This window comes from Harpia harpyja, chromosome 9 (genome assembly GCF_026419915.1).
Source record: "Harpia harpyja isolate bHarHar1 chromosome 9, bHarHar1 primary haplotype, whole genome shotgun sequence".
Lineage (NCBI taxonomy): Eukaryota > Metazoa > Chordata > Aves > Accipitriformes > Accipitridae > Harpia > Harpia harpyja.
Genome location: NC_068948.1, coordinates 42,771,520 through 42,798,060, shown reverse-complemented (window position 1 = coordinate 42,798,060; position 26,541 = coordinate 42,771,520). Strand labels below are relative to the sequence as shown.

At 43.4% G+C, this 26,541-nt stretch overlaps 2 protein-coding genes across 7 annotated transcripts; one reads left to right on the top strand and one right to left on the bottom strand.

Annotated features, from left to right (window-relative positions):
- Nucleotides 1–1,138: 1,138 nt before the first annotated feature.
- On the bottom strand, nt 1,139–26,541 carry C9H12orf43 (chromosome 9 C12orf43 homolog). Of its 6 annotated transcripts, none has more exons than XR_008236744.1 (10): nt 26,370–26,541; nt 25,894–25,939; nt 24,943–25,041; nt 24,197–24,270; nt 23,781–23,871; nt 23,016–23,387; nt 8,839–9,028; nt 2,948–3,077; nt 2,109–2,189; nt 1,139–1,390 (listed from the first exon to the last, which is right to left on the bottom strand). XR_008236744.1 is itself a non-coding variant. In XM_052797685.1 (7 exons), the coding sequence occupies exons 1-6, from the start codon at nt 26,509–26,511 to the stop codon at nt 23,039–23,041; spliced, it is 801 nt and encodes a 266-aa protein (XP_052653645.1). In that variant the 5' UTR covers nt 26,512–26,541; the 3' UTR covers nt 21,411–22,276; nt 23,016–23,038. The 6 variants fall into 6 exon arrangements, 1 of the variants encoding a protein (XP_052653645.1); XR_008236743.1 differs by having other exon boundaries at nt 22,631–23,387; nt 26,370–26,538; XR_008236745.1 differs by having other exon boundaries at nt 1,139–1,370; nt 22,631–23,387; nt 26,370–26,538.
- HNF1A (HNF1 homeobox A) lies at nt 4,545–20,888 on the top strand. Its single transcript, XM_052797684.1, has 10 exons — nt 4,545–5,124; nt 12,197–12,396; nt 13,306–13,492; nt 13,795–14,033; nt 14,833–14,990; nt 16,763–16,964; nt 18,296–18,487; nt 18,766–18,887; nt 19,185–19,326; nt 19,915–20,888. The coding sequence occupies exons 1-10, from the start codon at nt 4,790–4,792 to the stop codon at nt 20,040–20,042; spliced, it is 1,905 nt and encodes a 634-aa protein (XP_052653644.1). The 5' UTR covers nt 4,545–4,789; the 3' UTR covers nt 20,043–20,888.

The following is a 26,541-nucleotide window of genomic DNA, read 5'->3' as shown; positions in this document are numbered from 1 at the left end:
CTCTCTGTAAAATCACATTTTAGATTATAATCACATATTTACAACAAAGACTGCTAAATTAAAACATAAATGGGTATGTATTTGGAACATGAAAACCATGTATTCAAGAGAGTCCTTTCCCACTGAGATACTCGGGGTTTGCAGAAATAGCTGAAATCCAACCCTATGAAAACAACATATAAATGACAATTATCTTCGATTTTTCACACTCCCGTGTGCCATTTGGGACTAAGCTCCCAATACACAAATAATAATCAATTTTCGTACTTGCATAGCTTTCTTTTCCCCAACCACAGAAATATGGGTGAACATTATAATAATAGCTCTCACATTTCAAGGAGGGGATGATGTTAATGTCATTCAGGCCAACAAAGCATTTAGCAGTCTCAGCAGGAAGAACAGGAAAATGGTAAAGAATTATTAGAAGAACCATTTCTCTGTGTTTCTTTTGCCAATGGCAATTTTACCACCATATTCGGGGAACTATACAGGCTCCCTCTGCTAGCACTTTTATCATAAATATACTTGGGCTTTTTCCTTCTCTGTATGCCCCCTGAAGCCACATTACACTAGCTTTATCCCAGCAAATTACTGTATTTTTCATCACATACACTTAAAAATGGATATAATTCAGTAAGTGAAAACATCAAAGGTAAAAATAGTGTTGATCCAAGAAGTCAGGCTTTGGGAGCCTATTCTGCCTTCCATTCTGTTCACAGGACTCTGCTGTCCATTACTTTGGTTTTGCCCTAGTATAATAAGCAGAATACAGACCAATAAGTCTAAAATAAGAATAATGTTCCTATTGTATACCCATTTATACTCTGATGCAGTTGTTCTTAAGTGTTAAGTAATCCACTTAATTACTAATTCAACTACTTTATTACATGTAGGGGAGAAGGGATTACACTGGAACAGTTAATCAAGGCAGACTATTATTTACCAATAAGATAGAATTCCATTAGAGTAACCCAAGACATCTTTGCCTGGAAGGATATGGGAGAATGCCAGGAACCCAGTTTTATAAGATAGCTGTGACACAGTGTTATCACAGTCTGCTACATCAGGAGAAGAAAATAATTTAAAAAAAACCCTCATAGAAGTTGTATTTAAGTGTACATAGGACGATGCAAAGTAGTTGAACGTGTTTAAATAATCTTTATTAAACTTGCCATTAAAATAAAATGGAAAACAGGCTTCTTGTGATTACTAATTGATATATTTCTCCAATCTGCATCCAACCTCATTTGTTAATGTAACAGTGTTTGAGAGCTTGCTATTAAGCTGACAAGTTTAGTGTTGTAAAGCTGCTTATGTCTCGTCAATGAAGCACTGAATTTGAGGGGTCTCAACCACCACATTAATTACACCTAAGTAAAAACGAGCAATTCTGCAGGAAAAAAAAAATACAAAAACAGATACTGCAAACATGAGAAAAACAAGCAGGTGCCACTCAGTGTCTTCAAACTTCAAAAATTTCCCCTATCTATCACAATTACCAAGATCACATTAGTCAGGGTGACTTGAGAATCAAGTCATGACCCAGCAAATTGTTGCAATTAAGAAAATCAACATATACTAAGCACTGGTAATAGATGAAAATGGATATAGCAAAACCAAGACCTTTTCTTTCAAATATTCACCCTCAAGGCAAAATCCCTGAGTACAATTCAGTTACAGGAGAATGTTGTCTGGATTATGGCACTCCACAATTTAGCTCTTGCTCTACTACTAGGTCTATAATCTAGCTGGTTAAAGCTTTGCAGCTTCCACCCTTGAGCTCTGCTGTTCTTATTACCTCACCACTGAGTATCGTGGCACTGGCTAATTCACAACAGGAATCTCCTTCGGTCTGACCACTAGCAATTTATAACATTTAAGAAGCACTGAAAAGCTCACTGGTTTTCCTTCACTGAAGAACCTGAAATACTTAATGGAGTACTGAACCATTCACTAGCACAGTCCAGCAGGTTACAGTGATGTAAAGATAAAAGTGTGTAAGTTTACTTGTTGTTTTGTTAATTGTCCAGGCTCCTACGGTTTAAAATAGACAATTTAATAGACCAAGGGAAAAAGCCCTTCAGGATAAAGTGATAGAGAATATTTACCTCCTCCTCAGTATTTGAAAGGTTTCCATATTCAGCTAAGGATTCTCCACATGGCATCCAGTTGTAGCATTCAGTGAGATCCTAACATACAAACAGATGTTCAGTTTGGTTTTTATAGACTTCAAAGTTCACTGGTTTCAAGACAGGCTGTTTTAAATGCCTCTGCAGCTGAAGGTCTTCAAGGCAAACAGAAGCAACAGCAACAGGACTTCTGGGTACATAAGGGATCCTTGAAACCATGCAATTTAGATAGATACTTTGTTGCTATGTTTTCTTCTTTTTGCAGTTTTCATTGACAAACATTGCTCTTCTTTGTCTAAACTTAACAGTCTGTCTCCCCATCCCCCCTCAGGCATTCAACAGGTATATAGACTTACAGAACAGAGATGGGACAATCTTTTAAACAAAGAACAATGGTAATATTTTCCATCTTAGTTTAGGTAAAAGAAATCACCATGCCAAAGACAGACAGAAATAAGTAACATGATATGACAGAATCCCGTCACATATTGCAGGAGCCCCACGATCTGTTGTCTCTGTTTGCAAAGTCCTTGAATTATAAGGACATATCATGAAGAACTGTATGTCACAGTTGGATACTGTAATTACAATTGACAATTACTGTTATCAGCCAGTAATTTTGGCGTGTCTACTGGGGGGGGATAAGGAAAACTGTAACAAAAAAATAAAATGCATGGAAATTGTATCAAAACATTGATAGGACAATGCCAATAAAGCTCACCATTCTTTCAATACTCTTTATTAGGAGTATGACAAAAAAAGTTCTTTATAAGCTAGAGATGTCTTTTTACATTAATGTTCACATGAAAATTTCTTACATTTAATGTTTTTACATGGTCTCCAAATTGTTACTTCTTTTTAGCCACACAAAGAAAGTCTTCTGTATCCATCTGAGCTTTTTTAACTCACTGCAGGGAGGGGAGCTGGTACTCGGGGTGCAGACGCCATCTGAAATAAAAGCTAACAGTTAACAGCAGTCCTGGTTGAGAGTGTCAGCCCAGCAGCCCAACTGCAGCTTGCTGTGCCTGGAGGGAGGAGGGGGTCCAATCTGCAAAGGAGCTCTATCCTTCAGCTGCTGACTTAGCATGTTGTCACAGGAGCCTGGAGAGCATGGCTAATGGTGCCCACAAAGGGAAAACAGGGGCCAAGGTCACTCTGCAGCATTGTCTTGGGACATTACCCAGTTTGGGGACAGTCCTACTAGGCTCCTCTTAGCTTAGGCTTGATGGGAGTGTATAAAGAGAGACCGGTAGCTGCCCCTAGAAAACCTCCATTGAGAACAGTTTTAAATCCTTCTTCAGTTGATCACACAAGGAGTCATTTGCATGAAACACTCCTGCATCAAGTCCACATGTGCACATCAAGTTATTCCCTAATTTAGCCACTCAAAGTAGATAGATTCATTAATTTATTTTCAGACCAGAAAAGACAATTTAGTCATAAGGACTCCCTGAGAACTGCACTAAGCAACTCCAACCAAAATAGCAAGCATGTTTTAAGAAGTCACCCAACAGGTGGGAGCAGAACCTTAGCACAGGGCTGGTATCAAGAAGGGATGGAGATAGATGATAAATGGGAACCACAAGCCTACCCAGAGCAATCCTCAGGAGAAGCAGGGCAAGTGATGATAGGGCAGGGACTTTCAGCATGAGCCAACACCTAGGGCTATTCCTTATCATATGCTTGAATCACAAGCTCAGTGGGGCAAGCCCTATAGTCCCCTGAATTATGTGGGTACGCTACTCCTGCTCATCAATTAAGCAATAAACGTAGCAAGTTATAATGGAGGTACTAGTATTTGCATGTCAAGATACCCAGCAAGCCAAGGCCAGAAGTGAAAAAGTCATTTAACACTTGATGCTCTGCCACAGAAGTCAGCTGGAGCTCCAGAACCTCCTATGAGTCTTGGGAACGTTCATATAAACCCAGTGGCCACACTTCTCTGCTGGGGGGTTGCACAAAGGCTAGCGAAGCTGCCAGTCTGGCTTTCTCTCAGCCCAAAGCCTTTGGCAGGGGCTGAGACTGGCTGAACCTGAGACTGGCTGAACTTCACCACTGCCACAGCTCTGAGTGGGCTCTGCGATCTTCCAACAGCAGCACCTTCTCCTGAACCATGCACAGCCAAACACACCTCTTCCTTTTGGGTACTCCACCTCCTTCCTATAAAACTAACAGGGCCAGAAATAAGTCACACTTCATCCTCATTTTCCTAGTTTTATTTCCATAGCTTCCTTTTCTTTTCCATGCTGCAGACCTCCTATTCCTTCATTTTACTCTCCTTCTCCCTTCTGCTTCCCTCCCTTTCCCCCTCCCCCTGCTTTCTCTCCCTCTGCACTTTGTGAACTGCTGCTGCGGTGCTGAAGTCCAAAGTTCAGTAACTTGCTAAGCACACAGATAGGTATGAACCTTGGAGAATTTACATTGCTCCAATGTAAACAGATAGCCAAGGGTCCCTTTATCAGCACTGGCTCAGGACAGTCGTGGGGGGTCTGAAGTGGCTCAATTTTGTATTTTGTTTTTTTGGGGGGGGCATAAAGGCGGGAGGCTGTGCTGTGCCCACTCTCCTGACAGTCGGGCGTGTTACCTCAGGAACATGGTGTAGGGAAGCTGGAAGCAGGATAACCTGAAATTCAAATCCAAGAGACACCAGCCTGAAGACCATGGTCTCAAAGCTGAGTCATCTTCAAGTGGAGCTGCTGGGAGCGCTGCTGGAGTCGGGGCTAACCAAGGAGACCCTGATCAAGGCGCTGAGCGAAGTGGAACCCTACGTGCTCCAGAGTGAAAGTCAGCGCGCTATCAATGCCCTCCAGACAGAGAAAGGGGAACCCTGTCCCGACATCCCCAACCTCCCCAACGGAATAGGGGAGTCCAGGTTATCAGAAGATGAAACCTCTGATGATGGGGAAGAATTTACCCCTCCAATAATGAAGGAGCTGGAAAACTTGAGCCCTGAGGAGGCTGCTCACCAGAAGACTGTGGTGGACAGACTATTACAGTAAGGACAGATTTGCTGCTCCTCTTTGCTGCTTTCTTGCACTCTTCCCTCTAAATCTCCTTTCCTTTCCCATTCCGCTCAGTGTCCCTGGTATTCACAGTTGATCCAGCTGCACAGAGACAGGCTTCAGCCATACCAGGACTAGCAGCCCCAAAACACTCCCCAAATTCTTTATAAATGCTCAAACTTTCCTTTCATGTCACATAAAATGCGTGAAGGGAACCATGGAGCCTGATAACTTATTTGAAGTGCTTATATTGCCAGGCTTCAGAACAGTCCGAGGCCTGTATAACTTGCATCTCTCTGACTGAACGTTGGATTTAAATTTTTAATAGGATTCACAATTTCAGCCATTGGGGGAAAAAAAAAAAACCAAAAACCAAACCAACCAAAAAATCTGGTCACTCTTAACTGGTGCTGCATTTGCCTGAGGATGTACAGTAAAGTGAAGTTGTAATGTTTCCCTGCTATATTTAAGGAGATTAATATTGTTAATTTTACTGGGTTTTGGTATAGATTATTGGTCAAAGACAAACCCAGAGAACTTGTTCTTGTCATTCTTGTGAGTGCAAAGTTCTCCTGACTTCAGTGGGGATTTTTCTTGTAGAAAGAGCACACACCAAATACATACAGAAGTTAAAACCTGGGCAGAACACTCTAGCCTACCATTCACTGCCTGTCACAAATATGAAGTACATATGCAGCAACAATTACAGGTTTTACTGCCACAAAAATTTGCATACAAGCATTCCTGAAACCAAAAGACAGGAAGAGTTCCCCAAACCAATAAGCCTCATTACAGACTCAGAGAAACATTCACCAGGATTCCCATTTGGGATTCTTGCTGGGATACAATTCCCGTGGGCAACTTAAGAGGTTTGTCCAAGCAAGGATCAGGTCCATCCAACCTATCTATCACAACAGAAGCAGAATCTTGCCCATCTGTTTTGGGGGTATTTTGAAATGACAAGCTGATAGAAGACAAAAAGATGCAGCAACATCCTGCACTGAAAATCTTCACTAAAACCAAAATCCATCTAGAGAATTTCTCAGGCTTTCTGATCACTCCCTTTCATGTGCAAAGGAAATTAACATAAAACGTAACAACAAGAAGCAAACATCAAATCCCACCACAAAAGGACAGAGCTAGAAAAACAGCATTACAAAAGTTAGCATTCACTGTAAATACTTAGGAGAAGGAAGCTCCCTGGCAGATTGGGAGTTGATGACTCTGCAATACCCAACAGAGGAAAATTCACTGGATCAGCTCTTACCTGGGTGGGGAAAACATGCCCGATAATTCAGTCTTTTTTCTGGCCCAGTACTGTGTCTCATCTCTTCCCCACTTCCAGCTCTGTCCCATCTTTTAGTCTCCTCTGTTCCCTTTACCTCTTTCCCATTCTTTTTACGTATTTCCCTTCTCTCCATACTTTTGTCTCTGCTGCTATTCCTCCCATTTTGTTGTCTTCTTGGCTAATTCTCTCTCTCCCTTCCACTCTTTTTCTTCCCCTCATCCTTGTCTCCTTCTCATCTTCCTGAGTCTGCGTACAGGTCTTGGGGTAGTTTGAGCCCAGTGGCACCGGGCGGGCCCTGGCTAGTTACTAATTATCCAATGGCTTTATTATTTCTCTTTTGTCTTATAAATTTATAGATGAAAATACCCTGATAAGCTTTTTGATCATTAACTTCTGATGGTTTATCAGGTATCTCTCCACAAAGGAAGCCATGAAAGTTGAAGAAGAGCAGCTGGCTTTGCCCCATTTTCTGTAATGAATGGGTGAAGCAGGGCTGAAGTGCCATCCGCTGTGATCTAAGAACAGACACACAGATGGAGGGAGTTCCTTCCTGCTACCCTCACTTCAGCATGAGATCTGGTTTCTGATCCTCCCTGCCTTTCTAGGAGCTTGCTGCCAGTCTTTCCTGTGCTTACTACCAGCCTCAGCACAACAGTCTTAGACCTCTCTTGCAAACCTGTGATATTAATGCTTTCCAATGAACAGTCTGACATATCTCTCTAGACAGTCAGTTGAGTAGCATTCCCATTTTACAAATGGGAACTGAGGTACAGACAGATTCTATGACCTACCTAAAACCCTAAGATAGCTCAAAGAGGACTGTGCAAGAACAAGGATTTCCTAAGCCTCATACTGGGTCTTAATTGCAAAGCTTTATTCTGAAACATCAGAGTTTTCTTTCATCAGTCCCCTGTATCACAGGATAGAGCAATTAAATTCTGCTGTTGAGGACAGTATGAGGGGACCAGAAGCCTCAGTTTCAGCAAAAAATTACAAGTATACTTATGGAGGAATAGAATAGATCAAAATTAGTCACAGTAAAATGAAAATAGTAGGAAGTCTGTATTGACATGTTTCAAATTTCTGGTCAAAAATTAAAAAAAAGCAACCGTATGTCTGAGAATGTATTCAAAGCACCTGAACCAGTATCAGGGTTTGATAATATCTAAGCATTTGTTACCTACTAATAAATTTCTTTTGTTTTTAAGAACAAACCTTTCCACTAATAGAGGCCTAAAGGTAATGTCCTTAAAATAGTATTGTAAGTATTGTAAGATGGGGCAGAACAGTCTATAATAGAAATTACTCCCAACAATAGATAAAAGGCAGGCAGGCAGGCAAGAATCTCCATGCCCAGGGATTCCGAGTAAAACTTCGATGCTTGCAAAGCTATTTCAGCATCTACACAAGGATTTCAAATCCAGAAACCAGATGGAGGCACTTCTGCCTTTAGGCAGAAGCCTCTTTGGGCATTATTAACAACTCCTAGTCTCATGTTGTAGACCACATTCTAACAGAGAGATTTACTTGTGGGCAGCTATTACTGATACAAGAAACTCTTTGTGGTAACTGCAGCCATTGCTTATAAGTAGAATCAGGAAAGCGTCTGTTGCTAGGCTTTCCAGGAGCTGGAAAGGAAAAAAATGATAGCACCAAGAGACCAAGTATGTCCTCACAGGACCACTAACGTTGAAACCACAGTTTGGAAAGCTGAGTCAAAAGCTCAGTCAAAGCTGAGTAAAACAGGATGTAGAGAAGATACACCCACATGACTGGGTGCACCTGTGAGTATTGATTAGATTTTGTCCCTACAGAAAAAAATGCTAAAGGCAGTTCAGACAAAGGTTTCTCTAGTAAGAAATTAACATAATTTCATTTTGTCCTTTAACTTGTCTCACTGATCTTCCATAGATTTACAGTTTGAATAAAAACATACTTTCTATATCACTCCACACAGAAAACAAATTGCATCTATGATAAAGAATAAGTAAGTCAGTTGGGAGACAGAGCTGTGTGGAGTAATTCCCAGATACTCCCCAGAGTAGAAAGAAAAAGAGAGGCTACCTTGGGGGAAGGGACAGATCATACTACTGCAGGTACAGCAAATGGAGAGAGGTATAGCAACAATTCACCTGTAGGGCAAGGGGTGAAATTCCATTAGAAAGAGAGAAATTGAGATAAGCAACAGATTTCCCCTGGAGGCAGGGATAAAAGCGTATTTTCCATGAGGAAAAAAGAAAATAAAGATATATAATGATAAAGGTTCAGTCTTTTCCCCATGTAAGCAGTGTCTTAGAATGGCTGTAGCTGGGGAATCTGGAGATGAAGCTGCCACACCCCTTTCATTTCCACATATAAGCCAAGATGAGGCAAACCAGGCCAAGTTCAATAGAAAGGAACCCTGCCGGGATGGTCTTACCTTCCCTGCTCTCTGCCTAGCCCGGCTCCAGGCTGTGCACTGACATCAGTGAGGGTTGTCTAGCAGGCTCCAGAAGAAAGGGCCAGAAGATGGTCCTGAGTACTTCACAGCTCTGAACCTCTGTTTAAGCAAGGTCTGGTCCCAAGCAGCAATTCAGAACCCAACTGAAGGAAATGAAGGCTTCTCTTGCCTGAGAACAAGAAAGACGAAAAGGAGAGACAGACAGAATGAGGAAGAGGAGGGGAAAGAAGGGAACAAAGGAAAAAGAAAGAGAAAAGTCAGGAAGAGTGAAGGAGGGAGAAGGTCCCCGAATGTTACATCTCCAGCTCTCTGGTATGGGTTTTCTTTAATGCTAACAACTTGATATTTACTTTCCATTTAAATTTGAGATGTTGCTATAAATTATCAACCAGCCTCTTGTTCCCTTTGAGTTTATAACTAACTACCTGGGTTACTTATTGTTCAGGTAACAAAAGGGAGGTGAAAACGCCCTTAAAAAGTGACCTCAGAACTAAGAAAATGGGAAGCTTGCATGGAGAGGGGACCCAGGCCCCTATGGTTGAGATGAGCCACAGAAAGGGGCTATGCTCAGATGGCAAGAAGCAACTGACAGCAGGAGAGCAAGACTTGAGAAGAAGGAAGTAGAACTAACTGTGTGAGAAGAATTTGGAGACAGAGATTAGACCCTGGAGGACAAGAGAGGAATGGGGAGACAGTTTGCATCTGGGGAGGAAGGGAAGCTAAAAAGCAGGAAACAGGCTTGGAAATAGAGAAGGAGAGCTTGACCAAGGCAGACCCATTTCTGCAGTTCTGACTCGCTGAAGCAATTGAGATTTTAGTGCAACTACAACCAGAACAACTAGGTTTAGGGTGAAATCCTGCCCTCTAACAGTCAATGACAGTCTTACTGCCAGTGAAAGAGTGAAGGTTTCAACTTACGATGTCTTAGTCAATGGTGAAGGCTCTGCAGGTGGAACTGTGTACTTGGGCAATGGTTCATGCAAGAGTTCAGCTGACCAACTGCCATCACTTGTTCTGTGATGTAGCCTTGAGCCGAAAGGGGTTGCTGCATTGATATTACAGCCTGTGCTTTGACAATGTACGGAGTAGCTAGGATTTCATACAACTGTCCTATGAAATCATACTGTACTAAGATTCCCCTGCACTGTTTTGCCTCACTAAGCTCCCTGCTTTGTCTCAAAAGAAGACAGAAAAACCACAGGGCTTTAACCACTGTGAGAAGACTCATGGATACCTCCTGCTTTATTCCTACCACAAAGTGACAATCTCAACAGGGGAGACAAAAGTGACTCATGATTGGGGCACAGGAAGGAAATCAACAAGTAACAGAGGTTTCCATCAGTGATAATGTAGTCCTTCCTCTTCCCATCTGACCCAGAACTCAAATCTAAGAGACCAGAGGTTCCAAGTCTGATCCTTTTCTCCTTTGTATAGGGACTTGTGTAATGAATTCAGGGTACAGATGCTTGATAGACTATCACAAATACAAAGGGAGGAGATTGGTCCTTGGTTTGGACAGCAGGACAAGAAAAAAGAAAAACACCACACTGAGGAAAGAAAAGCTTTTGTAAATTCAGCCCAGTTTGAGGCTTTTGAAAGACAAAGATGGTTAAGGGAAGAAGCTAGAAAATAGAAGCCTCTATAGCAAGCATCCCATCATAAAAGAGAAACAAGTGTTCCTATTTTAAGAAAGCAGGTTCTTCAGAAAGCTGTAACTGACACTGTTTGTGTCACACTTTAACTGCAGCAGAGCTTGCTCCTTGACTACCTAGCCACTGGGAGAGAGGCTGCAGGGGAACAGAGATAAGGGTGTTTGTACTGAGAGAACAGGTGTGGACTTTGTCCTCTTTATCACTTTGCAGCCTCCCGAGTCAACAAAGCAATGAACAGTACAGTTGTTGCCTGTTGCTCAGACCTGTGTGTTCTTGTGACCGTTTCTGCACAATCCTAGGTACTTTTTTCCCCCTGTTGCTCCTTTGATGCTGGTGTTGGATGTGTCGCCAGTGCATTTCTACAGCATGCAAACCATTTCCACCAGATGTTTCACATAGAAAGCACAGAAGGATGCTCTTTGTTAAAAGTAAATCAGAGGCTTTTCTGTAGAGAGGCTCCTGCACTGTTTGGATCTAGACTGCCTGGTTTCACATCTTTATTTTTGCTGTGATTTTCAGCTCTGGTGAAATCAATACCCACAACAAAGTCACAGTCATGTTTTCTCTATTTTCCTTAGGAACCTTCATAGATATTCTAATCAGAGATCCTAAAAGCCAGAGATTTGCATTCATTATGAAATCCCAAATCAGATTAGCTTCTCAAGTTTTGTGAGTAGGTCTCAAATTGGTCTATTCCCTCAGCTGTTATTCCAAAGGAGGGTTGCAATAGGAGGAATTAGTCATTTGCCTATTGTTCTTTATGGGGCTTAGAAGCTTTAAGTGTATCTAGATGTGAATCAGTGTTTGACTAACATGTAGCAGATGTGCAAGAACATAATCCTGGATGGCTTGGTGTACACATATGCATATATAGCAGTTACATCACAGTATAATGAAAGCCTGTTTTCATTTCCTGAATCACTGCAAGGCAACCCAACCTGGACCAGAATCAGGGCATGAGCGAGGTTCAGCCTAATAGCACAATGAATCTGTCTTGGAAAATTAAGTACACCTACCCAAAGCACCTATGCCTTGAAGAAAGGGGGTTAGAGAAGAAAAGTTATGTAGGGAAAGGGAAGAGAGAGGTCAACTCTGAAAAAAGAGATCTGTAGTCATAAAACATCCAACTGAATACTGAAATGCAACATCACTTCCCTCCTCATACCATTTCTCACTAGCAGCAAAAATGCTTTATATTCACATTACTTTCCAGCAGAAAGGGCCATTCCTTGCTCACGTCACTGGTCAGCACTTTCTATCATTTACAGATGACAACTGCCTAGACAGAACAGCCCAAAACCTTGCATACAAATGAGCACAGACAGCAAAGACTCTGGCTATGTATTGGGAAATTCCTTTGATAACCAAAGAGTCCCCTTCTAAGGGCAGATCAAAGTGCCTACAGAGAACAGTTTAAATGAAGCTAGTGCTACATCTTTTGCACTTCATTTCTAATACCATGCAGTTTTTACCCTGCATTCAGGGTCAAAAATGAACAAGGTACCACACCGAGGAACAGCCTTCCCTTATGGAGCCAGTTACAACTCCAGGCTCACCAAACACAATGGTGATGACTTACATGCAAGGTGCACCTCAGGAGGTACTAGTGCACTGCCTTGGAATCCAGGTCTGCTGAGTGCAGGTGTTGGATCTCTCTCCTCAGAAGTGTTTTCTGCTCCTTCCAGAGAGGATCCCTGGCGAGTAGCAAAGATGGTGAAATCCTACCTCCAGCAGCACAACATCCCTCAGCGTGAGGTGGTGGACACTACTGGTCTGAACCAATCTCACCTCTCACAACACCTCAACAAGGGCACTCCCATGAAGACCCAAAAAAGGGCAGCCCTCTACACCTGGTATGTCCGCAAGCAGCGAGAGGTGGCCCAGCGTAAGTATGGCAACAACTGTTCTCCTGTCTCAATTTCATAAAGGTCTCTGCTCTCCCTTGCTAATCCTTACTCCCTATTTTTATCAAAGAAAAATAGAAGGAGAAGCCACTTTTAGCAGGAGGCTTAGAGAAGTCTAGGTCAGTATTCAGTGGTGAGGTGAACCAAACAGTACATGGAAAAACACTCCCTCATGAAGCAGCCTGCAGTCACCCACCCCACCCTCCGTTTGGCTGAAGAGAAGCAAATACTCTACATTTGCAATTAGAGTTCCACACCCATCCTCAGACTAAAGCAGTATAGTGGACAGATGACAGGGACAGAATTTCTGCCCAAGAACTATGCTTTTGCAATTTCAGCTAAAGCAACAGTTCCTCTAGCTGCAAAAAGCAGCATGCTGGTCTAACCACTACGGGCTATCACCTTGTGAAAAACCATTGCAGGCTATCACTTTATGCCCTCTAAGGCCCTTCATTACAGGCACCCGCTGGGAACTCATCCCTGCAGAATCACTTCTACATTCATGATGCCATCTGGAGTCTGTCTGTCTTAATTTTGTATTGGTGGGTTGCAAGTAAAATGAGACATTTGGCCTTTGGATGGTTTTGGAAAGCAGGACTCCAGTCACGCTTACTCTAAACTCAGCTGCATTTGCTTTCACTACTCCAAGGCTGGAGCAGAGATGCAATGCATGCAAGAGAAAGGACAGGTAAATATGGTCCTGCTAGGAACATCTTATCAGTTTTAGCAGGTTATAGAACTTTATTTCCACCCCATTTAGATTCAGCCCTCTGTCTTGTATGAGATATTCTCCAAGGGTAAGCTGCATTGGGCCTGCTAGGCACCCAAATAGACAGAACTATTGGAAATGCTTCCAGAAAGCAAATTCCCTTGCCCCTTTGTGCCTGCAGAATTCACACACGCTGGCCAGGGTATCCTGACAGAGGAGCCCATGGGAGATGACCTGCCCACCAAGAAGGGAAGAAGAAACCGCTTTAAATGGGGTCCTGCCTCACAACAGATCTTGTTCCAAGCCTATGAGAGACAGAAAAACCCCAGCAAAGAAGAGAGAGAGGCACTGGTGGAAGAGTGCAACAGGTAAAGATGGGTGTCTGAGGAAGAGGGGCACAGCAGGGCTGCTCTGTGTTCTTGGGGTTTGCTAGCACCTATGAGAGGCAGGCTAACAGTACAGCAGTGGATGTCACCACTGACATCAGCCACGTTTGAATGAAATGCCACAACTGTCCACAAAGGATCAGTAATGCCTTGTGTCTTGCTATATCTGGCAGGATCCTTCCACACAGTGTGCCAGACGACAGCTGCTTTGAGGCTGCACACTTACTCTGTGTCTCTGACTAAGCCCGGCTCAGCAAAGCTCTTCTTGTGCTCTCCCCCAACAGAGCAGAGTGTATTCAGAGAGGTGTCTCCCCATCTCAGGCCCAGGGACTGGGCTCAAATCTGGTGACAGAGGTCAGAGTTTACAACTGGTTTGCGAATCGCAGGAAGGAGGAGGCTTTCCGGCACAAGCTGGCCATGGACACCTTCAGCGGACCGCAACCCACCTCTGCTCCCCCTCTAACTCCTCACAACTCTTCTTCCCTCCAGCCACCATCTGCTCTCTCACCCAGCAAAGTTCACGGTAAGGAACAACCAGAGGGCGATCTGAAAGAGGCACGGGTGAACCTACGCAAACTCAGTCACCAAAACTATCTCCCAAGTCCACCCCTTTAGGAGGCAAATCTACAGATAGAAAAAGACTTGCTACAAGGGAAGAGCATCAGTGACAAAGAGACCATGTCTGAGTGAGGAGAGCGGCTAGAATAGCAAGGGTGACAAAGTTCAGTAACAAAACTTTCAGCCAAATGTCCTTGCTTATTCTTTGACATCCTGCACTCCCTCATGGCTGGCAGGCAGTAATCCCCTTTCAAGCAGTCATCCACTGGCTGCCATCACAAGTCAGTTCTGTATCCTTTCACTCACGTGTGTGCCTCCTACTCGTTCCAATACATATCAGCACCATCAGACTCTGTGACTGACTTTTCAGGCATCAGGAAAGGTCATTCAGAGCAGAGCTTTTTCAGCTTCATAGGCCAGAGCTGGTAATTGCTCTCATTCTGGGAAGAGATGATCTCACTGAGACTCTCTCCTCTCTACACCCACATCCAGAAGGGTGGTTTCTAGTGAACCCTGCTTGCTCCCTGCAGCACACGCAGCCATACATTAAAGCCAGTATTTGAGGAAGCAGTTGCGCCAAGTTACAGAGGAAAGCCAGGGCAGGGTGGCGAGAATGCCTGTTCTCCTGGTTCCCCTACTACCCACCTTGTCTCTGCTTCAATCATCTAAAGGCAAGCACCTGCAAAGGAAACTGAATTTAGTGCTTGCCAAAGTTTCTCAGTTTCTCATTTTTGACAGCCAGTTTCCCTCCTGTTGTGATGCAGGAGTGAGGTACAACCAGCAGCCAGCCAGCGAGGCAGAGTCCTCCAGCAGCAACCACCATGGGAACAGCTCCATGGTGACCACCCAAACCATCCTGCATCAGGTTTCTCCCCCCGGACTGGAGCCCAGCCAGAACCTACTGAGTACAGACACTAAGCTGGTAAGTGATGTATACTTAAGTTCTGGTGACTGGAGGACATCAGGTCCTCTGTCTGTGGTTACAATATGGACTATTCAGAAGCAGTTTTTCCTAGAGTACTCTTAAAACCACCTTCTTATAGAGATATTACATAGCCACTTTGCACTGACCATGTAACATGAGCAGTCCTGAGATACATGTGATCTCTAGACTGCTGGTGGGGATGGGTATTAGAGCATGAAAGCAAGAAGTACAGCCATTTCCTTACAATCAATCAAAACAGCCTATTCTAAAAAGATATGACATGATTTCCTTCCTCCCAGGAAACCCTGTTCTCTCCTCCTTTCCCCAGTGAGATTCTCATCTCATCTCCAACTCTCATTTGAACTCTACACATCTCAAGATAGTTGATCAGCCTCCAATGGGATTAACAGAACAGAGACCCGTACTTATATCTATCTTACCTGTAAAAATTAAGCCCAACAGCCTGTATGCAGCACATACCATGGAGACATGTACTGGATATCTAGATTGTAGCAATCTGCCTTCTCAAAGCAAATTTCCTTTTGACATTTGACTACACCTTTTCCCACATAATTAGCAATGAAGCACTAGAACTACATGACTGATCATTTTCAGTTTGCACACGTTCCCTTGCTTACAGGGAAACAGTTGGCAGAAGGTTGCATTAGTGCATACTGGCCTGACGCAATGTTAAGTTCACTATAAATGAGTATGATTTAAATCTCGTCAGTCACTCACTTTGCTGGCTTTCTGGTCTCTTCCTGAAGAAAAAAAAGTCTCTCATGAGGTGCTGAAAATCTTCTACAGCTGTCTTCTAAAATTGATATCAAAGTGATTTGTCCCACTGTTTAACCTCTTGGTGCTTACTCTTACTAAAGATTCCTTACAGCTTTTTGTCTGAGGGGAGAAAAAAAAAAAAGTATAAAGCATTGAACTTTCTCTGTCAGCCAAATTATTAGAATGCTTTTCTGCTGTTCCACAGTACTTCAACTACAGGTCTCTAAAGGGCCCTGCAAACTCAAAACCCCATTAGAGCATAGACACAGGTTACATGGTTCATTTTAGAGGCTGAGAAAACAGTCAAGTTATTAAATTTCTCAATGACTCAAGGACAGACCGAATCAGCACGACACACAAGCACAAACAGTGCTGTTCTATCTAACAGGTACTTTTCCTCTCTAACAGCAGGGAACTGCCAGGTAATACAGCCTGAAGAACATACTGTATGAGAAAAAAGTCTAAGGAAACTTTTCAGCAGCTCCTTTAAAATCTCAATTGAAAAACTCACTGACCACTAAAAGACACTTGCTGGGAAAAAGGGAAATTACAGCCATTTCTTGGAGGAAAAGATGAACAAGAAAAGATTGGATTCTGTGCTGAACTCTGCAGCTAAAATTACTATGTAAACTACCTGAGCCTCTTAATTTCTCTGAGCATCATCTTCTACCCTCAGTTTTAAAACAGAAGATAAACCTTTCCCTATAGAGAATGCAGTGGGACTAATCTCATTCTTGTTTGTAAAACCCTTATGATTTCTTAAATGTGAAAGAACTAAAACAGCAAGGATTTACTCTTAGTATTTCAACAGCTGACCTTTGCTAGTTCATTGATGAGCACAGGGGAACTGCAGACAAGCAAATGTGAAGTCTTTCTAGTTAGCAAGGGGTCAGAGCAGGCAGGAAGAGGGAGAAGGACATTTATCACAGCTTTGGGACTCTCCATACTTAAACTGCTCCAGATGGCATTTTCATAGCCCTCCTTTCACACAGGTCTCAGCTCCTGGAGGAACTCTCCCTCCTGTCAGCACCCTGACTGCTTTGCACAGCCTAGAGCAAAATCCACATGCATTGAGCCAGCAAACTCAGAACCTTATCATGGCATCACTGCCGGGCGTTATGGCAATTGGAGCTGGTGAGACCTCATCCCTAGCACCAGCATTCACCAATACAGGTGCCTCCACCCTGGTGATAGGTGAGTAGTGTTCTGTAATGACTCTGCTTATTAGGATTCAGATGAAAAGCTACCTGTATTTGTTAGAATTACCTGCCTCATTTTCAGAGACAAAAGCACTATGTTGGCAGTGATATGCATCTGGGGGAATTGTCACAAACACTAAGGATCTTCAGCAGCACTACTTGCAAGTACCAATGGAATTAAGGGACAGATGTTCCTTATTCATGTTAGAATTAAGCTACATGCAAAACCACAAGTCTTAAGAGCAAGGAACTTTTGCAATCTATTCCTATGCCAATGTTTTGTTTTGCCGCTCTGCATCTCCCCAAATATAAATGTGATACTTCCTTGGAACTATGAAAATTGAAGCACGTTCATAGTGCTTGAAAGACACAACATCCTGTTCTACTTCCTGCAAAGAGCAGCATATGCCTTTGGAATCCACAGCAGTAATTACTATTTTTTTCTATTTTTCACTTTGACAGCTTTTCTGGACTTGCATGAGATTTCTTTTCATTCCAGGACAAATCTACTGCCAAAGTGCATCTTATTAGATAAAGGAAAATAAAATGTATACTCTCCTCTTACACTTTCTCCCCAGGAAGAAAGAAGCCTTATTTTGTTCCATGGTGACAGCTGTGAACTAATTTCCATTTCCTCATTTATACCCAAGATTATGATATGGATTCTAATTCTGTGGAGAAAAAAAAAAAAAAATTGGAGATTGCCACACAGTGGAAATCTCTCAGTGCTGGAGAGACTTGCTGATTTACAGGAACAGGGTCTGGACAGTTGTGGGAAATGGGTAGTAATGTGGGAAACCTTCTACCTCTTTCTCAGTGGTCCAAATTCCATAATCTGGCAGCTCAAGCAAAATGAGCTGAAACTCCATTCCACATGGCTGGACAGCTACAGCATAGTTCTCTCTGTGGCCAACAGCTTCATAAAAAAAAAAAAAAAAGAATAAAATGAACTGGACACTGAGATGACACTCTGAGTTTACTTCTGAGCAAGGCCTCTCCAGTGGAACTCTGTATCAGGTTATCACTAAACTAGAAAGTGATCTATACCAGTACACAAAGATGTACACAGGAACAAACACTGGAAATCAGAGGTGGGTTTATGGTACCTGTCTGCATGGTACATTTTGCATGCTCCCACTTTGCTTTCACTGGCACAAAATCTACTCTTAATCACAGATAACAAACGGAACACCTGAAAAACAGGATCCAAAAATCACCCTGCGACAACAGGCCTGCCATGATGACTATTTCAGATGCCCCTATTGCAGAGCAGCCACACTCCTCCCATAGTGTGTGACACTACTGTCATCAGTCCTTGTTTTTCAGGCCTGGCCTCAACTCAGCCCCAGAGCGTACCTGTAATAAACAGCATGGGGAGCAGTCTCACTACCCTGCAGCCCGTCCAGTTCTCCCAGCAACTGCACCCATCCTACCAGCAGCCCCTCATGCAGCAAGTCCAGAGTCACATCAACCAGAGCCCCTTCATGGCTACCATGGCCCAGATACAGAACCCTCACGGTAAGAACATGAACTCATTTGCTCAAGCAAACAAACAAACAAAAAAAGACTGTTCTGGAGCATTTGCTGGGTCCTTGGGCTTGCAGCACTCTATTTTCCTCTTCTATTATTGTTGCTCTAATTATGAAATTATTTTTCTATTGCATTTATCTCCCTGTCCCTCCACTCCCACTGTTTTGGAGACAGACAGCAGATCCACATGCATGAGAACAACTCAACCAAACTAGTCTCATGCAAAGCTCCAGCATCCACATGATCTTGTTTTCTTTCATGCACAGCTCTCTACGGCCCCAAGTCTGAAGTGGCCCAATACACACATACAGGCCTCTTACCACAAACCATGGTGATAACAGATACAGCCAATCTCAGCGCCCTGACTAACCTGACACCAACTAAACAGGTAACAGCCTTTAGCACATGCCTTTGTTCCCCCACCTTAGAACTGCACAGGTGTGCAGGTAGCTCCTTGCTTGTCAAAGAGTTTTTGGGTGTGTGGTCTATGCCATTGTAGCAGGATGATCTTTCTTCCCGCCTCGCCTTGCTGGTACCAGCTGCAATACTGGCAGCATTAGACCAAGCTCTTCACTGCGTCATCAAGGAGTATTTAATCTCCTTGGAAACAGCACCTGCTCACTCTCCTCTCATGCCTGTTGGAAGGGACGTAGAAACCAGGCACCATTAACTTTCTTTTCTCTAGGCATTCACCTCTGACTCCGAGACTCACACAGAGTCTGGAATGCATACGCCAGTGTCACAGGCGCCAACGATACATTTACAGAACCAAGACACAACCATCCAGCACCTTCAGCCAGGCCCTCGCCTCACCTCAAGCCCTGCTGGTAAGAGCAGCAGCCACTATTATCTTAAACCATGTATTGCCTAGTTTCTCTTGCCAACACTGTAAAATCCAGTTAGAAAATGGTAACTGGGGCTCACGATTCTCTCAGAGGGCTCTACCAGTGTCCTGGGAGGTTTGAAAAGCTGGTACAAGGAAAAGATTCAGAGCACAGTCTACATAAGGCCAGACTGTGGAAATGGGACCCTTCTTCAGAATCTAGAGAGGAAAATAAAAATATTGACAAAATCAGTGTCCATGGGTATCCAGTCCTGTGGGCAGTTTTCAGGGCTGAAAAACCCAAGACTCCCTCATGAAGAGACTCCAGTTGGATCTTCCCAATTCTAAGAGAAGAACTAGGACATTAACAATCAGCTAGAATCCTCAGAACTGAACTCTCTGGAGGTTGTCCCCCTCCACGTTTTCAGACTAGCTGTGGACTTAAGCTAGGTATATAACCGCACACAAAATAGAAAAAGGAGTTATGCCTCTATGCCAGGAGAGTTCAGTCATGCTGGAAATGTGAGTGTGTGCACACATAAGGGGACTGCAGTGAGAATTTGTACTTAACTTCTGCCTGTGCCTTTGACAGTGTCCTCCAGCAGCCTGGTGCTGTACCAAAGCTCTGACTCCGCCAACAGCCACAGTCAGCTACTGCCATCCACTCACAATGTCATCGAGACCTTCATCTCCACGCAGATGGCATCCTCCACTCAGTAATAAAGACAACTAGCTCAAGGGTGACTGCCATGACCAACCTGTCAGGTGCAACTCCAGCCGTGTTTGCCATCACTGTCACCACTGCCTTCCATGGGAAGGAAAGGCTGCTGCACTCAGCTGACCTCCAGCCCCTACTGCCTCATACAAATCCCTTACTCAGCTGCCTCCATGAGAGGAGATGTCTCAGGCTCAAGACAGAAGTCATGGAAAGAGGATGCTAGCACTGCTAAAATTCACTGCCCCCCAAAAAAACCAAGTAAACCCAAATCCCACAAGCCAACCTAGAACGACCAGACATCCTTTTGTGGCTGCCCAAGAAGGAATCCCATCAAGATAGGGAACTGAATGCAATATGGCAAAAATGCCAGGGCATGGATGGGACTTTCATTCTGCTCGGCCTTCATTGAGCTGGGCCTGTACAAACCTGCCAACACTGGATTAAGCCATGCAGGAAAGAGCAAAGCTAAGCTGCTGAAGAAGGGACACCATCTTTAAAACACTCACCTCCTTTGCTGTAAGGAAGCACCAGTGGGAAATATGAGAAATAACAGTATCTTGGAGGCAAGCATGAGAGAACCTGGTTTCTGAGTTTGCAATGAAAAAATCACCAAGAAACAGATTCAGGAATGGCTTGGCACAAGCCTGTCAGTATGGGATCACTGGCTACAAGCTACAAATCCTTTAATTAACTACAAAAATACCAAACATTCTCAGTTAAAAATGACCTGCTCTAAAATCATGCTATCCTAGTGGAAATGGCTTGGTTATTTTTGATATAGCTCTGCTTTGTTTTAAATGCAGAAATTAAAGTTTAACAGCAGCAAGGAGATTCCAGTTCTCTGCATTAACCATGTGGATTCTCATCTTGTGCATCTTGCTGAATGAGCCAGGGGATGACATTCCCCAGTGGTCCCTGACACTGCACAACACCTGGGGGGTTCCCATGCTCCACAAAGAGCAGCGGTTCTTTCAGTTGTTCTCTATAAAGATGTCAGCTTGGATTCATTGTACAGAACACGGTTCATTCTTAGCTTCCCTGTAGGCTAGATTCTGTAGTTCTTGATATGCAAATAATTACCCTGGGGTCTAAGAGTCTTACTTGCACTAAGTGAAGGTTTTTAGCCCTAAGGATCTACTTATATAATTCCTCTTCTAATTATTCCTCTCTTCTCTATTTACTCTCAATGTTCTCATCACTAATATGTCACTAGCCAGACATTAAAAAAGCCCAAATTAACATGTTTTTGTCTTTGTGACCAAAACAGAGCTATTCTTTCAACTGTGAAATGGATGAAAATCCTTGAGACTAGAATGTGCTCAAGACTCTTAAAAGGTTAAGATATAAGGGAGAATTAAAAAAAAAAAAAAAAAAGTCCAACAGTGAACTCTTTCAGTTATCACATCTGGAAATTTCAAAATTGCAGATGTCCATTACAGTTTTTATTGATAAGAGCTTCCTCTAGATACCATCAACCATAAGAGACTAATTTCAGTAAACAGATTCTCTGAGGAATTCTATCCTATAATTGTTTCCTAATCTCCCATGTTCATCAGTTGCAAATACATATAACTTCCAGTTAGCATAAAAAAATCATCATAAAACAAGTCAAAAGGTAATGTTTAGACCACTATGCATTTGAAACCCCAGGTGCTAGCTTCAGTATACTCAAGTTTTAACTGCCCATAAGACAAGTAACTTCTGCTGGCATATTCAGTTAGATTACAAGCCAATTTACTACTTAGCTTTTCCATTTTTGGATGCCAACTGTGTTTTCTTGATTAAAAACCAGCAAGGATCTTACAGTAGGAAAGAAAACATCTCCGGTTTTCCTACGCTCAAAGAGCAACAGTTCACGATTTCAGTTTCTCTAATCTGGCTTTCTGGTCTCCTGAATAGGGCCAATAAGTTAGAGCTACTGAAACCCAACAATCTTAAAAACTAAAGAAGAGTATTTATCCAATAACAGGTCATTTCCTGAAATACTGGAATTGAAGTATAAATAGACTAAGAGCCATACTGAAAGCTACCAATACCACTGTATTTCAGGGAGACAAAAGTCATAAGCAACCAAAATAAGGACTGAAACACAGTGACTTTTAAGTTAGGCTTAAGTCCTTCCTGTAGCAATTTCACAGCGTTGATCACCAAGCAACTAAAGAGCCATCTTCAGCCATCTTTATCTCTGCTGGGGGAGCCGTCTGAATACAGCAAGAAAGCCACTGTTGTACAAAACCTGCCAAATTAAGTAAGTCTAATAGTGTAGCAGAATTTAATAACAACAAATGGAATGAAAAAAATATACATGAAAAGAAATTTCAACAGACACAACTTGAACAGAACTACCTATTTATAACAACCCTGAAATAAGCTCTGCACACTCTGTGTGCAGGGGCCCTGGAAAGGTGCAGATTACAGAGAGATTAGTAACATGGCAGGTTTCAACAACAGATTGTTACAGTGATCACAGGAAAAAAATAAGGGGGCCCTGATATCTGACAGTATGCTTTTGATAAATGAGTCTCCCACAGGCTGGAGCTATTCTTAGTAGAGATCTAGGAGGAGGCAAAGAGAAAAAGGAGTTGATCACCTGTTGCCATGTAAACCAAATTCAATTCATCATATACTTTCTCCAGGACACAAGATTTGGTTTCATGATGTGAAGAAACAGACCAGGAGGGATGCAGCCATGATTATATCCCTCTGTGACGCAAGTCCGTGCACAGTATTTAATCCTTTTACGCTAGGTCTGCATAAGCAGCAGCATAGATAACCGCTCTGCTAGGAGAACAATGTTCCCTTCCCCAGGGGACGCCAACAACATAGGAAGTCACTTAATTAGACTCTCAGGCCACTGAGCTTTTAGAACGGAACCTTTGCCCATTAATTTTCCCTCATCTGCAGCAACTCTTGTTAGTTTTGGTTTTTGGTTTTGTTTTTTTTTTTTTTTAGCATCCTTCATCCATCATAATCACCTGCTGTTTGCAGAGCAAAATCTTCATTCTCTTTTTTTCTTCTTCTTTTTCTTCTTCACAACTCCTGGCAACATTGAGTTCTCTGTATGATTGCTGTCCTGTCTCTCATGCTGTCCATTTGCAGACACCAACCGTGGCAAATCTTTGCAGATCTGGTCACACTCTGCTGGGTCTATTATTTTCTCTTGAATATTGTTCTCTCCCCTAATTTTCTTTTTCTTCTTTTTTTTCTGGCTGTGCTCTACATAACCCTGACTCTGATCCTGGCTGGAATCCTGGGACGGTGCAGGAAAAGCACTTTGCTTCAGAATGTCTGTGGCTGACACAGCAGCCTCCTGGTATCTTTGCCACTCTTGGTCACTGTCCATGTCACTGGAAAGGTAACAAAAGGAAAGGAAGCTCTGTTACGCTTTGGCCTTGAATTCACCCAAAGCACAGACAGCAGAGTAATCCAAGATGATAACAACTGATATACACCCAGTGGCTCTGAGACACCAATACCTACAGTTAGCATTTAACTATTTTGAAGGCCGAAGTGTTCTTTACACACACTAGGAAGGGAAAGAACATCTCCCACAAACATTTATAGTTCCCTGCACTAAAAAGAAACAAACAAACAAAAAATCTGCTCTAGTCAAATACAGGAGTCATAAATACACACTTCTCAAGCTCTTCAGCTTCCTATTCCCTTGCAAGAGTCCCAGCTGCCTCTGAAATGTGGGATGCAATAGCACTTCAGGAGCAAAGCAGCTGACACCACCTCACCTGGAGCTAGATGGCTGTCTCCTCCTTGCTGCAGGGCAAGGCTCCAATTTCCCACAGTCTCCGGGGACAGAAGAAGAGAAGAGGCGAAAACCTAAAAAATGTAAAGGGGAATTTTAGCCACGATATAAAACAGAGGTGAAAGCAATCAACAGCAATCTCCCTGGGAAGCCTCACTGCTGTTATTGTATTGCTATAGTGCTCAACAGCAATTATTTGGGACTATCTGGGAGGACTTGGGGCACAGAGATCACAGCTTCAAAGGAACAGCCTTCACAGATGCCAACAGAAATTCTTCTGTTGCAAATGCTTATTACTCAGTTGGGTGTACAACTGGCAATGGACAGCATCCATCCCACTTGTCATCATTTAACTAACAATGTCACAACACAGCCACAATGGCTGTGACTAGAACTCACCATCATCTGCAGAGTCAGACTGTTGCACAGAAGTTTGTGAAGGTCCTGACGAGTCCTTCAAGACAGTGATGAAACTAAACAGAAAACCCCAGTCAGATCTTAGACAGGTTTGTGCAAAATGAGCTAAATTTGGGTATTTCTAGAAAACAAGACTATAGGGAGACGTTACATAGCTACATTTTTTCTTAGTGAAGCTGTCTCACTTCTCTGCTTTCAGAGCAGACCATGCCTTCTCTCCTTCACAATGCATGCCACCAGAATGACTTAAAAGCAGCGTTTCTAAAGCCAGCTCTAAACACCAGGAATTCTAGTTCTCCAAGGCCATATTTACACAATAAAGACAGTGGCAGCCCAGTCAGAGGCATACTACCAGCACAAGCCTGAATCAGGCACTGATTTAGGTTGTAAGAATACATGAAAGATCCTCACGCCAGCCTTTAAATGATGAAGGTGCTAAGGCACCCAAATTCTACTTTTTCCTCCCCACTACCCATTCACCACAGAGAAAAATGGAGACAGGCAGTGCTGCACAGGGAGTCTTTACCAGAGGGGCAGAGCACATGGGCCATGTTAGTTCACAGAATATTGGAAGTTTGCATTAAATACAGGAATGAAGAAGACAAGAAGAGAAACAACTTCTCCATATCCAGGTTGCACTCAGATCTTGAATTTCCTGGGTTTAGCACACAAAAGCATCAGTGTACTTGACCTATAGAACAAACTATTTTAGTATTGCTTGCCAATACCCATCTAGCATTGCTCCCAGTTTCTTTGCAACATGTGCTCTGAACTCTGGTGTCGTCTGTAGCTCATTTCCATCCTCATCATGACCGTTCACCTCACGCCTGTTTAAAAGAAGAATAATGATTATCTTTTTCCAGGCCAATAACATCTGGTGCTCTTGCCCAAACAGGAGACAAGGGACTGTAAAATCTCCCACCCTCTAGTAATCAATTCATACTTGATAAGGAAGACTGCTAAGAAAGAGGGAAAATAGCTCAGTAGTAACAGTTCAGTTCCCAAGACAGCGCTAAACATTATTTAGCCATCTCCATCATAATTAGTAATCGGATTATTTTTCTCATTGAAATAGCCTAAAAAAGCAAATAAATTATGTCACGACATCCCTTCCCTTGCATGTAGTTCCTCTGTATGTTGCCACAATTCATGCAAAACCTGTCCCAGGAAAGAGGATTTTATTAAGTAGCCTGGCTGACAAGCTTTGAAACCGAGCCTACAGAAATGCTGCAAACTTAGCTAGGACAGCATCACCTCCATTGCAAGGCTCCTAATTCAGGTGTTGCTTTCCAGCCGACGAGTGCTTGCCTTTGCAATTCCAATGTTTTTTGATGAAAAAGAAATTTTTTTATATGTAACTGTACTAATTCATTCCTGAGACACTTGCAGAGTTGGGAGATTTCTGACAGTTGGAACTAATCCTGTAAACTGACAGCAGCAATAAGTTTTCAACTTCTATATTCCCCCATTGCTAGAGGAATAAGAAATGTACTTAAAAAAACTATTAGCTTTTTCAGATTCAAGCATCATTTCACATTATGGCTGGACTAATGCCTAAAACAGAACAGGCCCTTCCAGCAGGAAGTTATCACAAGGCATGAACTGTAAGTAGCACAAATACAACATATGTTAATTTTTTCTTCAGTGGAACATCAGTCTGAAACTAGAAACAAAAATACCTTAGGCTAGGCTGAGCGGGCTGTAACCGATCCTTTTTAAAGCCACCTGACAAAGAAAGAAGTAAAGGCAAGTTTAAAAGAGCTGTGACCAGGACCTCCTTAATCCACTTTCTGGCATGTTATGATTTTATAGCATTAAGAATCATCCCTGAAAGACAATCCACGCCCACCTTCGGGGGAAAAGTTCCGAAGGGAAAGGGAAACTTCCCACCGGCCAGGCTGTAGCAGACAACCTGCCCGGGAAGGGGCTCTGGCCCCGGCAGGAGGCCGCGCATCGCGGCGACACAGCCGGCCGCCGGCAGGGCCGGGCCGGGCCGGGCCGAGCCGAGCCCCCCTCCCAGCGGCTCCGACACCGGCACCGCGGCAGAGAGGTGCCCCCGCCTGACCACCGCTCCCCCGGGGCAGAAGCGGCGGAGGGGCCCGGCCCAGACCGGCGGGGAGGGGAGAGCAGAGCCTAGCCGACCGCCGATCCTCACCGCGGCGCGGCTCCACCGGCACCGCCGCCTGCGCAACGCAGTCCCAGGCGGCCTCTCGGAACCGCGCTGCCGCGCCGCCGCTGCTGTCCGAGTCCGAGTCCGTGTCCGTGTCCAGACCCGAGCCACCCCTGGGCGCCGCCATCTTGAAGGCGCGACAGCCGCGGAGCACGCT